Source organism: Gossypium arboreum, chromosome 6, assembly GCF_025698485.1.
Source record: "Gossypium arboreum isolate Shixiya-1 chromosome 6, ASM2569848v2, whole genome shotgun sequence".
Taxonomy (NCBI): Eukaryota; Viridiplantae; Streptophyta; class Magnoliopsida; order Malvales; family Malvaceae; genus Gossypium; species Gossypium arboreum.
The window spans coordinates 92,424,574-92,437,201 of NC_069075.1; the positions used below are offsets into that span (position 1 = coordinate 92,424,574).

General features: G+C 33.7%; 2 protein-coding genes across 5 annotated transcripts; one reads left to right on the forward strand and one right to left on the reverse strand.

The window, feature by feature from the left end:
* The first annotated feature begins 2,799 nt into the window (after positions 1-2,799).
* On the forward strand, positions 2,800-8,201 carry LOC108486212 (coatomer subunit beta-1). 4 transcript variants are annotated; one of them, XM_017790118.2, is made up of 6 exons: positions 2,800-3,110; positions 4,151-6,209; positions 6,470-6,979; positions 7,201-7,286; positions 7,580-7,823; positions 7,901-8,201. In XM_017790118.2, the coding sequence occupies exons 2-5, from the start codon at positions 4,164-4,166 to the stop codon at positions 7,782-7,784; spliced, it is 2,847 nt and encodes a 948-aa protein (XP_017645607.1). In that variant the 5' UTR covers positions 2,800-3,110; positions 4,151-4,163; the 3' UTR covers positions 7,785-7,823; positions 7,901-8,201. The 4 variants fall into 4 exon arrangements, with proteins under 4 accessions (XP_017645607.1, XP_052885399.1, XP_017645606.1 ...); XM_053029439.1 differs by having other exon boundaries at positions 2,800-3,087; XM_017790117.2 differs by having other exon boundaries at positions 7,580-8,201.
* A 457-nt stretch (positions 8,202-8,658) lies between these two features.
* On the reverse strand, positions 8,659-9,937 carry LOC108485501 (uncharacterized). The gene is made up of 2 exons (XM_017789353.2): positions 9,543-9,937; positions 8,659-9,065 (listed from the first exon to the last, which is right to left on the reverse strand). The coding sequence occupies exons 1-2, from the start codon at positions 9,885-9,887 to the stop codon at positions 8,883-8,885; spliced, it is 528 nt and encodes a 175-aa protein (XP_017644842.1). The 5' UTR covers positions 9,888-9,937; the 3' UTR covers positions 8,659-8,882.
* Positions 9,938-12,628: the final 2,691 nt, after the last annotated feature.

The following is a 12,628-nucleotide window of genomic DNA, read 5'->3' on the forward strand; positions in this document are numbered from 1 at the left end:
AAAAAGCCAGTTCTAGCTAATTCTACAGACACAAAGTGGAAATGGTTCAAGGTATTGGAGTTAGTATATATATTATTTAGAAACAATTCACTTGATTTAGATTTCAATATTGTATCCTAACTTGACTTTTACTTTATTTGAATTACTTAAGTGCTTTAGATGGAACTTATATCAAGATTGGGGTTCCATCAGTTTAACAAATATGTTAGGTGAAAAAGTGATAAATATAGAAATCAAACTCAAAAAGGTTTTATTGCTAATGGATGAGTTCTTCGAGAAGCCATTACTAGTAGACATGGACTAAAAGTTTCTCATGGTAAAGTATAGACATGGAGAAAGTTGAATTCTTTTAGATCATACTAATATTGAAAACAATATATTGATAAATATTATTTTCTTAATATAGGTTGTTATTATCTAGTTGATGCTGGTTACACAAATTGTGAAGGATTTCTTGCACCTTTTAAGGGACAAAGATATCATTTGAATGAATGACACCAAGCTCACCGACCAAGTATTCCAGGAGAAATTTCCAATATGAAACATGCATCAGTGCACAACGTTATTGAAAGATGTTTTGGTTTATTAAAACTTAGATGAGGTATACTTTATCTTGTGAGGGTGTACAATCAAATCGCTATTGTTTGTTGCTTACTTCATAAATTTATTCGAACTTAAATGAGTCTTGATCCTATTGAAGCGATGCTAAGAGAAGGTTTAAATAGTAATGTAATAGAGGATGATAAACCTAAAATAATCAATATTCATCCAACTAATGCATAGGCAAATTAGAGGATGAAACTAGCAAATCAAATTTCAACAAATGTCAAGCATGTAGAAATTAATAGGGTTGAAAGTGTTGTTTGAAAGGATTTATATTATTTTATTTATCTTTGATGTTGTGTTTATGGTATCCTTATATTAATTGGTTTTTTTATCTATTAATTGATTGTGTGCAATTTTCTTTAAAAGTATGTTAGGCTTTTCACAATCAACTGCAACTTCTTCCCAAAATTCTAGAGGAACCAAAAGGGAATGGGTTCCGAAAGAAGATGTTGTATTGATTTCATGTATAGTGGTCTTGCACAATGTTGAAACTTTTAATGCAAATACGAGATTCAAGGATGGTTATTTACTTGAATTGGAAAGAATGATGGAAAAATTTTACTTCATGCAATGCTAAAGGCTAAACCTAATCTTGAATCAAAGATTAAGAAATTGAAAAAGGATTGGGCAATCATTTACGATATGCTCAAAGGAAAAGACAACAATGGCTTTGGTTGGGATGAGCATAGGCAGATGATTGTTGCTGAAGCTGCAGTATAGGATTCATATTGTATTTCTTTTCTTCTTTTGACTTACTTAAATCCATATAGTATATAACGCTTATGAAATATTTTTTTATAGAATCATAAATAAGTTGGGCAATTCAGAACTCGAAGTTTCCCTTATTATGAGCAACTTACTTCTTTTAGAAGAATTACATGCTAAAGATGTTGCTAATGAAAGGACTAATGAAGAAGGAAGCAATGACAATGGATGCGAAGTTGATGTTTCCTTAGATGAGATGGATGCCTCGGTTACACAATCGCATTCGTCTTATCCAAACAAAATTGATTCTACTTTTCAAAGAAGAAGAAAAAGAGTTCTGAAGTTAGTGAACCAATTTCTTCTACTTCACTTATCGATGCTGTCACATTATTGGGGGTTAATATTTGGACAATCAGCCTTGAATTAAGTAGGAGCATTGCCTTTAGAATGCTCATTCAAAAAAAGTACAAACTTTCTATATGTCTTTACGTGAAATAAAAGGTTTAACAGATGATAAGCAGTTGATGCATTGATCAGAATTCTTGATCATCCAACGCAAATGCTCGTTTTCCTAAGTCTACCACCTTCTATGCAATTAGCATGGTTGAGAAAATTTTGTATGTCATAGAGTTTCATCACTTTTTGTATGTGTAAATGGTGCGGTGGTGAACTAATATCACTTTTTGTATGTAATTGTCAGTTGCCACTTTTTTGTATGTGTAATTAAGTGTGGTGGTGGAGTAATTTAACTTTTTGTATGTAATTGTAGGATGATATAATGACATGGAAGTATGTAATACTAATATTGTCACTTTTTGTATGTGTAAATGAGTTTTCTACTATAATTGGACTTTTGAAAACCGACCATGATTTGTTATGTTAAGATGGATGCTGAGATGATTATTAGATTATGTTGGTGCTTCTTCTTTAACAATATTTTTATTTGGATAGTAACACTCTTTAACAATACTAGCGATGTTATTAAGCAAAAATATAATGTCACTATAATGGAATATAATGTTGGATGTTTGGTAAACGTATTTAAGTGGTATAATTGGATCTTTAATTTATAAAACATAAGGTTATGTACAAATACAAAAATAATAGTATACAATAAAGTATATTAAAATATAATTGATTTAGATGTTAAAAAATTAAAGGGTATATTTGTCATTTCAAAGATTTAATGCTTTTGGTTTTTAATAATTTTACAAAAATAAAAACATAATTTAATTTATTAAAAGGCATATTCATCATTCAAGTTTTTTTTTACTATTACATATCTATTCCTCCTAATCAAAGACAATTTAAATTCATAGCTTTTATTCCATTTTCATAAAATAGCTATTTCATTCTAGTGAACCAAATGTGCCCTTAAATTTTTTTTTTTTGAAAAGAATAAAATTAATTAAAAAAATAGACGATCAAAATATAAACTTACTAAAATTAGATGAATAAAATGAATGTAAAATAACATTACTTAACCTCAAATTAATGGAAGCAAATTAATAGAAGGTGACCACACAATTTTATTTTCGGTAATTTACCTTTTTCGTTTTTGAGAAAGACCAAATTCTATACTATCAAAATTGAGAGGGAGAAGATGAAGTTTTTACCAAATTGAAATTACCACAAACTCACCGTCTAAACTCGAAATACATCTTTAGATCTGGTAGAACAATAAGAAAGGGGAAAAAGAGAACGAAAGAAAGAAAGCAAAACGATGCGCTTGTTTTGAAGATCGAATTTCCCTCATTTCCATCCGCTAAAATAAGTGTCAGTTTCTCTGATCGTTCGAGGTTCATTGCTCTCTATATGTCTCCAATTTTCGAGATCTGTTGATTTATTTTCTACATAGTTTCGCGGCATTTTTCTGTTGTTGCTGGTTTTTTTTTGTTTGTTTGCATTAGAAGCTTGAATGTTTCGATTTAGGTTTCGGATTTTCAATATTGTGATTTGAAATTTTGATCGAATCCTTTATAGTAATACTACAAATTAGAATAGAACTGTGCTCTGTGGATTAAATATGGTTTTACCTTTTTACACTTTCTATGTTTAGTTGCGCTTTCGCTCTGCTGGTATATTTTTGTTTGTTACTTTCGTAATGTTTTGATTTTACATGATGAATTCAGCATTAATATTGGAATTAAAAATATGAAAACTAACAGATCTCATCCTTCTCTTTCTCAGTAGACAGATCAACGGTGATCTTACATTAATAATTTTCTGAAATAACCACGATTCAATTGTGGCATTAAGGCCGATTTGCCTGAGTTGTAAATTTAGCTCCTTTTTTTTCTGTGAATTATGAGATACCTAGTTTAATAGCCCGTTAAGTATTTGGTAGCAGTCTGAAAAATATATGTATGCGGTATAGTTTTTCGTGCAAGATTCTAGCCAAGTTTTTATCGAAACAGTGCATTAGTTGGTGACCTTATTGTTTAGAAGTGTTCAGGAGCAATGTTCTGTGCATGATCTTTCTGCTACTGTTGTAGTTATGATTTGTTGTCATTACTCAAATATGCACATTGGAGGTAAATGTGAGAGCGTATTGTTTAGGAAGATGGTCATGGAGCTGATTTGTCTTTTAAATTTTCACTGAACTTATGGCATTTGAAGTAACTGGCAATCTTTTTACTAAATTGGTCCTATTTTAATTGGCCAACAAAAGTTTTGTTCCTGTTGTAAGACTTTCTGAATGATTTGTATAAGCTATGTTTAAATTTCTTGTTATAGATGCATATTTTACACTGATATAATTTTATTCTAGTCCCCGCATTGAGAACCATCATTTGCATTATATATATATATATATATTGATGATTTGAATTTTGTTCAGAAAGTAGCAAGAAATGGAGAAGTCTTGTACACTTCTTATTCACTTTGACAAAGGAACACCAGCAATTGCTAATGAAATTAAGGAAGCACTCGAAGGCAATGATGTTCCTGCAAAGATTGATGCCATGAAGAAAGCAGTTATGCTTTTGTTGAATAGTGAAACTCTCACCCAGCTTTTTATTACCATTGTCAGATATGTTTTGCCTTCGGAGGATCACACCATCCAAAAACTTTTGCTTCTATACTTGGAGATAATTGAGAAAACTGATTTGAAAGGGAGGATATTACCTGAAATGATCTTAATATGCCAAAATTTGAGGAACAATCTTCAACATCCTAATGAATATATTCGTGGTGTGACCTTGAGATTTCTCTGCCGCTTGAATGAGACAGAGATCATTGAGCCACTAATCCCTTCAGTTTTGCAAAATCTGGAGCATCGGCATCCATTTATTCGTAGGAACGCTATATTGGCTGTCATGTCAATATATAAGCTTCCACAAGGCGAGCAGCTCCTGGTTGATGCACCTGAAATGATTGAGAAGGTCCTTTCGACAGAGCAGGATCCATCTGCCAAGCGAAATGCATTTCTTATGCTATTTAACTGTGCACACGATCGAGCCATTAATTACCTTTTGACCCATGTTGACAGGGTTTCCGAATGGGGTGAATTGCTTCAGATGGTTGTGTTGGAGCTGATTCGTAAGGTTTGCAGAACAAATCGTGGGGAGAAAGGGAAGTATATTAAGATTATTATATCTTTATTAAATGCCCCCTCAACTGCAGTTATTTATGAATGTGCTGGCACCCTTGTTTCTCTGTCATCTGCTCCTACTGCTATTAGAGCTGCTGCAAACACTTATTGTCAGCTTCTTCTTTCTCAAAGCGATAACAATGTGAAGCTTATTGTGCTAGATCGGCTGAATGAGCTCAAGTCTTCTCATAGAGATATTATGGTTGATTTGATCATGGATGTGCTTAGGGCACTTTCAAGTCCAAATCTTGACATCCAAAGGAAGACACTTGATATTGTTCTTGAGTTAGTAACTCCCCGAAACATCAATGAAGTTGTTCTTTTGTTGAAGAAGGAAGTGATGAAAACTCAAAGTGGAGAACTTGAGAAGAACGGAGAATACAGACAAATGCTTATTCAAGCTATCCATTCCTGCGCAATCAAGTTCCCAGAAGTTGCAAGTACAGTTGTGCATCTGATGATGGATTTCTTAGGAGACAGTAATGTTGCTTCAGCTATTGATGTTATAGTTTTTGTTCGAGAAATAATTGAAACCAACCCTAAACTTAGGGTGTCCGTTATAACACGGTTGTTGGACACATTCTATCAGATTCGAGCTGCACGGGTTTGCTCCTGTGCCCTTTGGATCATCGGAGAATATTGCCTTTCTGCATCTGAAGTTGAGAGTGGCATAGCAACCATCAAGCAGTGTCTTGGAGAGCTGCCTTTCTACTCTGTTTCTGAGGAAGCGGAAGCTACTGATGCTTCCAAGAAAACTCCTCAAACAAACTCCATTACCATCTCCTCCAGGAGACCTGCTATTCTTGCTGATGGTACTTATGCAACCCAGAGTGCTGCATCTGAAACTGCTTTCTCCCCTCCTACCATTGTTCAGGGATCATTGACTTCTGGGAATCTCAGATCTCTTCTCCTCACTGGCGATTTTTTCCTCGCTGCAGTTGTTGCTTGCACACTGACTAAACTTGTTCTGAGACTGGAAGAGGTACAGCCTTCAAAAGTTGAAGTTAACAAAGCAACCACACAGGCATTGCTGATCTTTGTCTCTATGCTGCAATTAGGGCAATCTCCTGTTCTTCCACACCCAATTGATAATGATTCTTGCGATAGAATTGTTCTGTGCATAAGATTATTGTGCAATACTGGTGATGAGATCAGAAAAATATGGTTGCAGTCTTGCCGTCAGAGTTTTGTTAAAATGCTTTCAGAGAAACAATTGCAAGAAACTGAGGAATTAAAGGCAAAAGCTCAGGTTTCTCATGCACAACCGGATGACCTTATTGACTTTTACCATTTAAAGAGTCGAAAGGTAAGAACTTTTTTGTGGTCATTAACTTATGTGCATGATTTAACATCTTTGGTTTGTGCAAATATCTTGCCATGCATGCAATTTCTTTTCTGGGTTAAGCTTGTATTTTGTTTGTTTTGATAGAATTTTCTGCTTTATCCCTTTGGTTCACCTTTGTGCTTTTGCATCTCTTTGATTATTGACTTATTATTTTTTTTTTCTTGGTTTTTTTGTCATGAAGTTGTGGAATTGTATCTCAAATTTCCTTTGCTAACTTCCAGGGTATGAGTCAGCTGGAATTGGAGGATGAGGTTCAAGATGATTTAAAACGAGCAACTGGAGAGTTTGTCAAGGATCCAGATGATGCAAATAAGCTCAACCGCATTCTTCAACTGACAGGATTTAGTGATCCGGTATATGCCGAAGCATATGTCACTGTCCATCACTATGATATTGTTCTTGATATTACTGTTATCAACCGAACCAGGGAAACCCTTCAGAATTTGTGCTTGGAGTTGGCTACTATGGGTGATCTGAAACTTGTGGAGCGTCCTCAAAATTATACCCTAGCTCCTGAATCTAGCAAGCAAATAAAGGCCAACATCAAGGTGTCTTCAACTGAGACTGGAGTCATATTTGGCAACATTGTATATGAAACTTCAAATGTGCTTGAGAGAACAGTAGTTGTTCTGAATGACATTCACATTGATATCATGGACTATATTTCTCCTGCTGTTTGTACGGATACTGCATTCAGAACCATGTGGGCAGAATTTGAGTGGGAAAATAAGGTATTTCTTGAACTATTTCCATTTTTACTATTACCGCGTGCATTTACAGCCGCCTTATTTCTGTTAGTCAGCTGACCAATATGGATGGCTTTCAAATATAATTTGTTTCTTAGGGTAACTGATATGCAATTTCGAAGCTTCTTCTGGGACTGAACTTATCAGTTTTCATCTGCATTGATGTTTCAATTTTATTATTATTTTTCTTTTTGTTTGTGATTCAGGTTGCTGTAAACACTGTAATTAAAAATGAAAAGGAATTCCTCGACCATATTATCAAGTCAACTAACATGAAGTGCCTCACTGCACCGTAAGTTTTTTTGTTTAGAAATATTATATAAATTTGAAAATAAACCGAGCATCCTTTGGTTCTGTGTACTAAGCTGTAGGTTGCACATGATTAAGAATACAGCCTGATATATGATTTATAATATGGTCACTTTATTGTTGTGAAAAAGGTATTTGAATCTGTTATCAGTTTGTAGAATGATAACCTTATTTTGGTTTTGCAATACATCTGTTTGAACACAGAAGCAAATTCACTCAAGTGAGATCCTCATTGATTATTCTTGAATCCTTTTTGCTGGCTGGTTTGCGTTTCAGATCTGCGCTAGATGGTGAGTGTGGATTCCTGGCTGCGAACTTGTACGCAAAGAGCGTGTTTGGGGAGGATGCGTTGGTAAACGTGAGCATTGAGAAGCAAGCTGATGGGAAACTGAGTGGGTACATCCGGATAAGGAGCAAGACCCAGGGGATTGCTTTGAGTCTCGGGGACAAGATCACTCTTAAGCAAAAGGGAGGCAGTTGATGCAATAATATTTCGAGATAAATTGTTTCATCGATACCGGTAGTCATTGTTAGTTAAATCTCCTATTGAATTTTGAAATGCATAGTAATTTTGGTGTTTTCTGTTTAAAAATACAGGATATTTAGGTCCTCTTGTTGTGAAAAAATGGCTGGGCTGCCTTCAATCGTCAATAGTGTTGTGTTAGCTATCAGCAGATGAGGGGCACCAAAGACTTTGACATTTGTTGTATTTGGAGTTTGCATATTTGGTAACTAAAAAGGATCATTGAATCCATAGCTAAAATAGTGCTTTTTGGCAATGTTAAAACGGGAATTTTAAATTTTATTTCGCTGATTCTTTGAAGAGTGTTCCACTCAGACATCTATTAGAAGTTCCTTCGCTCGATAATAAAGGTTATCCTTAAGAGTTGTAAATGAACATTACGTTCGGTTCAATGAGTATTGTTTTTGTCCATTTATCAAATTAAATTAATAATAACAAAATTTGAAGGCTCATTCGATTCATTTATGTTTATAAATAAGTTCTTTTTTATATTCATTTACTAAATTGTCTGTTGTTCAATTATTATATAATATAATTATTAAAATTTAGACATGATTGTTTTACATATAAAAGAGACTTGTTTGTTTATCAACATTATTTGTGACAATATTCATGAACATGAACAAGTTAATTATTAAGAAACATACCATTTTAAAATTATTAACAAACATGAATCAAGTAGTAATTATTAACAAACACATAACTTAAAATAAACAAATTATTCGTTCATTTACGGCCTAGCTATCCTTATCCTTGCTTGCGCTTGTATGCTGTTTTGTGATTTATAATCTGAATTAAATTCAAGTAGGACTATCCAAATCGGAACTAAAACTACACAAATTAGAGTGTGCATTTCATCTTTTATTTATTAAAAACAAGCCAATCTTCTTGAGTTCAGAGAGAGTCCTAGGCAAATAGCTCTAGCTGCTTCAATACTGTATAAAAATTTAAACTCGTACAGGGAACATATGTCAAAAGAATCATAAGTTTAGAACAAAAGAGGGTTTCAACAGAATCAAGCTAAATTATTATGATTTAGAACCCACCATCAAACAATCACTTGCAAAGTTTCAATTTCTTGAAAAACGGCGATACCATGGACTTGGGGTAGGGTTTTGTAGCCAGGCAAGTTGGGAAGTTTTCAGGATGTTCAATCCACAGTTTATGAGCAATACCCGCCGCCAACAGCTTTTCTGACAAGTTCAATATCTGGGTTTCTCCCTTCACCTCAAGTGTTACCTACATGTTCCAAAACCTCACCACTTAGCTCATCATCCACAACTCTAGATACAGCAGCAAATCACCCTACAATTAACACCTCATGGTTTTCATTGTTATGCTATATTTACGACAGTGTAAGAACAGAATTGGATAGATATCCAAAATGTTTGTCTTGCATTAAACACCGTTGTTGGATAGTTTTATGGGATAAATGCCTCTCTCTTTTTTTCTCAGTTCTGCTATGGGATTATTTGTAACTTAAAAATGATCAATTCTCATTACGTTTGGGTGGATAAAACTCCAAGTAAATCGAAGGTCTACAACAAACCCAATATGAGAAGAGAAAACAATGTGCCACAATGAGGATTGCCTCCAATTGACCAAAAATCATAAACAGGGTTTTTCAAAGCAATACACTATGCTCTGTTGAATGTAAAAGAAATCATTCATGGTGGGAAAAAGAAGAAGAAGAATAAACACAAGAACATTGGTTACCTTGTGCATAGAGTCAATGTTATCAGGGCTGCAATACTGGAGGGTGTGGGGGTCTTCCTTGTGAGACCAAATGGCACTGACCGAAGCATGGCATCCCTGCGTCACCACGCTCCCCAAAGGCCACTTGTCTATTAAGTCTCTCCGAAGCACCACGTACTGCAGCAGCACATCGTCGTCGGTCGGAGGATCGGTTTTGGTGGCGACAGGTTCGGAGCTTTGTAGACTCATTGAGGTCGAAAGGTTCCGAGAGGGATGAACCCTAATATTAGAAAAGCTTCTCGGGGAAGGGCGGAAGCAACCAAGGAATGTGGGAAAGGAACACGCAGGTTGAGCTAGTGCGGCCATCGACCCCTAAAAACGCTGCGTTGCGTAACTTGGTTGTGGAATTTCGTATTGAGAATTATAAAGGTATTGGGCCGGATTTATGGATTGGACTGCCTCTTTGTAAAATGTAATGATTTCACTCTCCAATTAAAATCTTACCAAATTCACATATTACCGCTTGGATTTCAATTTCTCGCAACTTTAATTCACAACATGAAATAATCATTCTATTCACCAAAAAAAAATTGAAACTAAATATAATAATACATCAAATATGTATGGTATTAAAATAAAAATAGATTAATTTGTGAGTAAAATAAAATTTAAACATGTGAATGCATCATATTAATAGTACTAAATGTACTATGATTATTTATCATTAGCGTCGAATTGACCTATGATATCAACTTAAAACTCAATCAACAATATTATGAATACTAGAAAATTCTATAACACGCATATATATGTAGAAATTACATATTTAAAACATAGAAGTGTGTTTAAAAATAACATACAATAAATAATTAAACGTATGGTTTAAAATTAACTAATAATAACACATGAAATGCATACAATACTAAAATGAAAAAAGAGATTAAATTGTGAGTAAATTAAAATTTAAATACTTAAGCATATTACAATTATTTATCATGGTGTTGTTATGTTGTTATCATCAATCCTGAGTTAGCGTCAAGTTGACTTGTGACACCAACTCAGTCAATAATATTATTGTAACACCTCAAAATTTTTTATGCCATAACTCGTAACAAAGTAGCTAAGTAAAAAAAATTCTGAGTACGAGTGTCAGTTAAATGTAAATTATTGATTAGTTAAATACGACATCGGGGAAAGATATCAAAACTAAATGTGATATACTAGCAGTAAAATAACTGATGGACCAACCACGGGAGTTAGGTGAGATGGCAAGTGTAACAGCCTAATTTAGACCCTAGTCAGAACGGTGGTTTCGGGACCACGAATCCGAGTCAAAAAAATATTTTAAAATTATTTTCTGTGTTTATTATGTGTGAATTTATATCTGTGAAATTTTTGTGATTTAATTTTGTTGTTTGAGTGCCCAATTAAATAAAAGGACTTAATCGAGTAAATTGAAAACTTGATAGTTTATTGTATAAGGACCGAATTGTTATTGGATTTGAAAATTGAAGCATTTAATTTGCAAATAGACCATCGGACTTAGTGATGGCCGGTTGTACCCTTATTATATATGTTTTAGCTATTAATTATAAAAGGTTAAAATGGTAAAATATGAAATAATAATATGTTAGTATATATGTTATATTATATGATAATTAAAATAAGCTTTTCATACTTCTTCTTCTTGCCGAAACTTAACAAAAAGAAAAGAAATAATAGAAGCTAGGGTTTGGTCATCTCTTAAGCTCAATCAAGATCAAGAATCAAAGAAATCAGATTTGGATCGGGGAAAAATAAAAGTTGTCGACTAGTCGTCCCACTCTGTTTTACATCGTCCGAGGTAAGTTTATAAGGAAATAGACATACTTAATTTTAATTAAAAGCAAATTATATATGCTGAAATGAAATATGTGAAATTATATCTACAATAGCCGATTGTATACAAGCTTGGTTACTATATTTTTGAATTTGTTTCGACCGAGTTATGACGTCTGAAAGCCCCGTGTGAACCTTAGGAATAACTAGGATACATATGTCATGACATAGGATTCCGATAGGTGATGTGCGAGTAAGACCATGGCATCGATATGTGATTCCGATATATGTGTGCGAGTAAGACCCTGTTTAGGACAGTGGCATCGATATCTAATAACATGTAAGACCACGTCTGGGACGTTGGCATTGTACAATATATGTGTGATAATCTGAGTGTCCTATCCAATTCCGAATGGTTCAACGGGCAAACATAAGTTGTGATCAAATGTGTAAAACGTGCTAAATGGCCAAGTATGAATTAGCTTGTTATCTATTGAAATAAGGTAAGTATGTGACTTGATACTTGTTACAAATTATGTGTGATGCAAATGAGAAATACATGTGAATTTAGTAAGAGTATTCGGCCTTATGAATAAATGATATAAATCTTATGGAATTGATTCTTAGAAATAAGTAAAAATGACCATGTATATTCGGCCAAATAAGAAGTATATGTACATAATGTAATATTATGATTCTTGAGCTTGTTTATATGAGTATATGAATAATTGATTAAATAATGACATTATGACTTTGAAAGTTGAATGACCTTTGGTAAATTTGATTATGTGAGCCTTAAAGTAGGAAATGTGTGTGAAAGTGTATTATTTATGAAATTTGTAAAATTGAGATTAGGCATGGTAATGATAATGTAATTCGGTTAGTTAAAATGAGTTGATTATATCATAGGGTTGTTTATTTGTTTATGACTTACTAAGCTATAAAAGCTTACTCTGTGTATATGTGTGTTTCTGTTTTATAGATTTTGGATTCGAATTACGAGCTCGGGAATCGTCAGCCAAGTCTATCATACTATTGACTGCCTTCGGTATTTTAAATAGCGAACTTTCGAACCTATGGCATGTATAGGCTGGATTATGTTTTGGAATGTGTTATTTTGGTCTATGTATAATGGGAGCCATGTGAAAATGGTTTAATTTCTATGCTTGAGTTCGATTTTGGTTAAATTATGGTTTAATTCTATTTTGATTATCATGCCGTGTGCCACGGTTGATTATAATTTGTGTTATGTGCTTGTATTTGGAGGTGGTATGGATGAATTGGTTATG

Excerpts from the sequence above, each read along its gene's own strand:
- LOC108485501 (XM_017789353.2), bottom strand. The coding sequence starts at position 9,887 with ATGGCCGCACTAGCTCAACCTGCGTGTTCCTTTCCCACATTCCTTGGT. Across the intron at positions 9,066-9,542 it reads ACATTGACTCTATGCACAAG|GTAACACTTGAGGTGAAGGG; the intron begins GTAACCAATGTT and ends TGGAACATGTAG.
- LOC108486212 (XM_017790117.2), top strand. The coding sequence starts at position 4,164 with ATGGAGAAGTCTTGTACACTTCTTATTCACTTTGACAAAGGAACACCA. Across the intron at positions 6,980-7,200 it reads AATTTGAGTGGGAAAATAAG|GTTGCTGTAAACACTGTAAT; the intron begins GTATTTCTTGAA and ends TTTGTGATTCAG. Across the intron at positions 7,287-7,579 it reads ATGAAGTGCCTCACTGCACC|ATCTGCGCTAGATGGTGAGT; the intron begins GTAAGTTTTTTT and ends TTTGCGTTTCAG.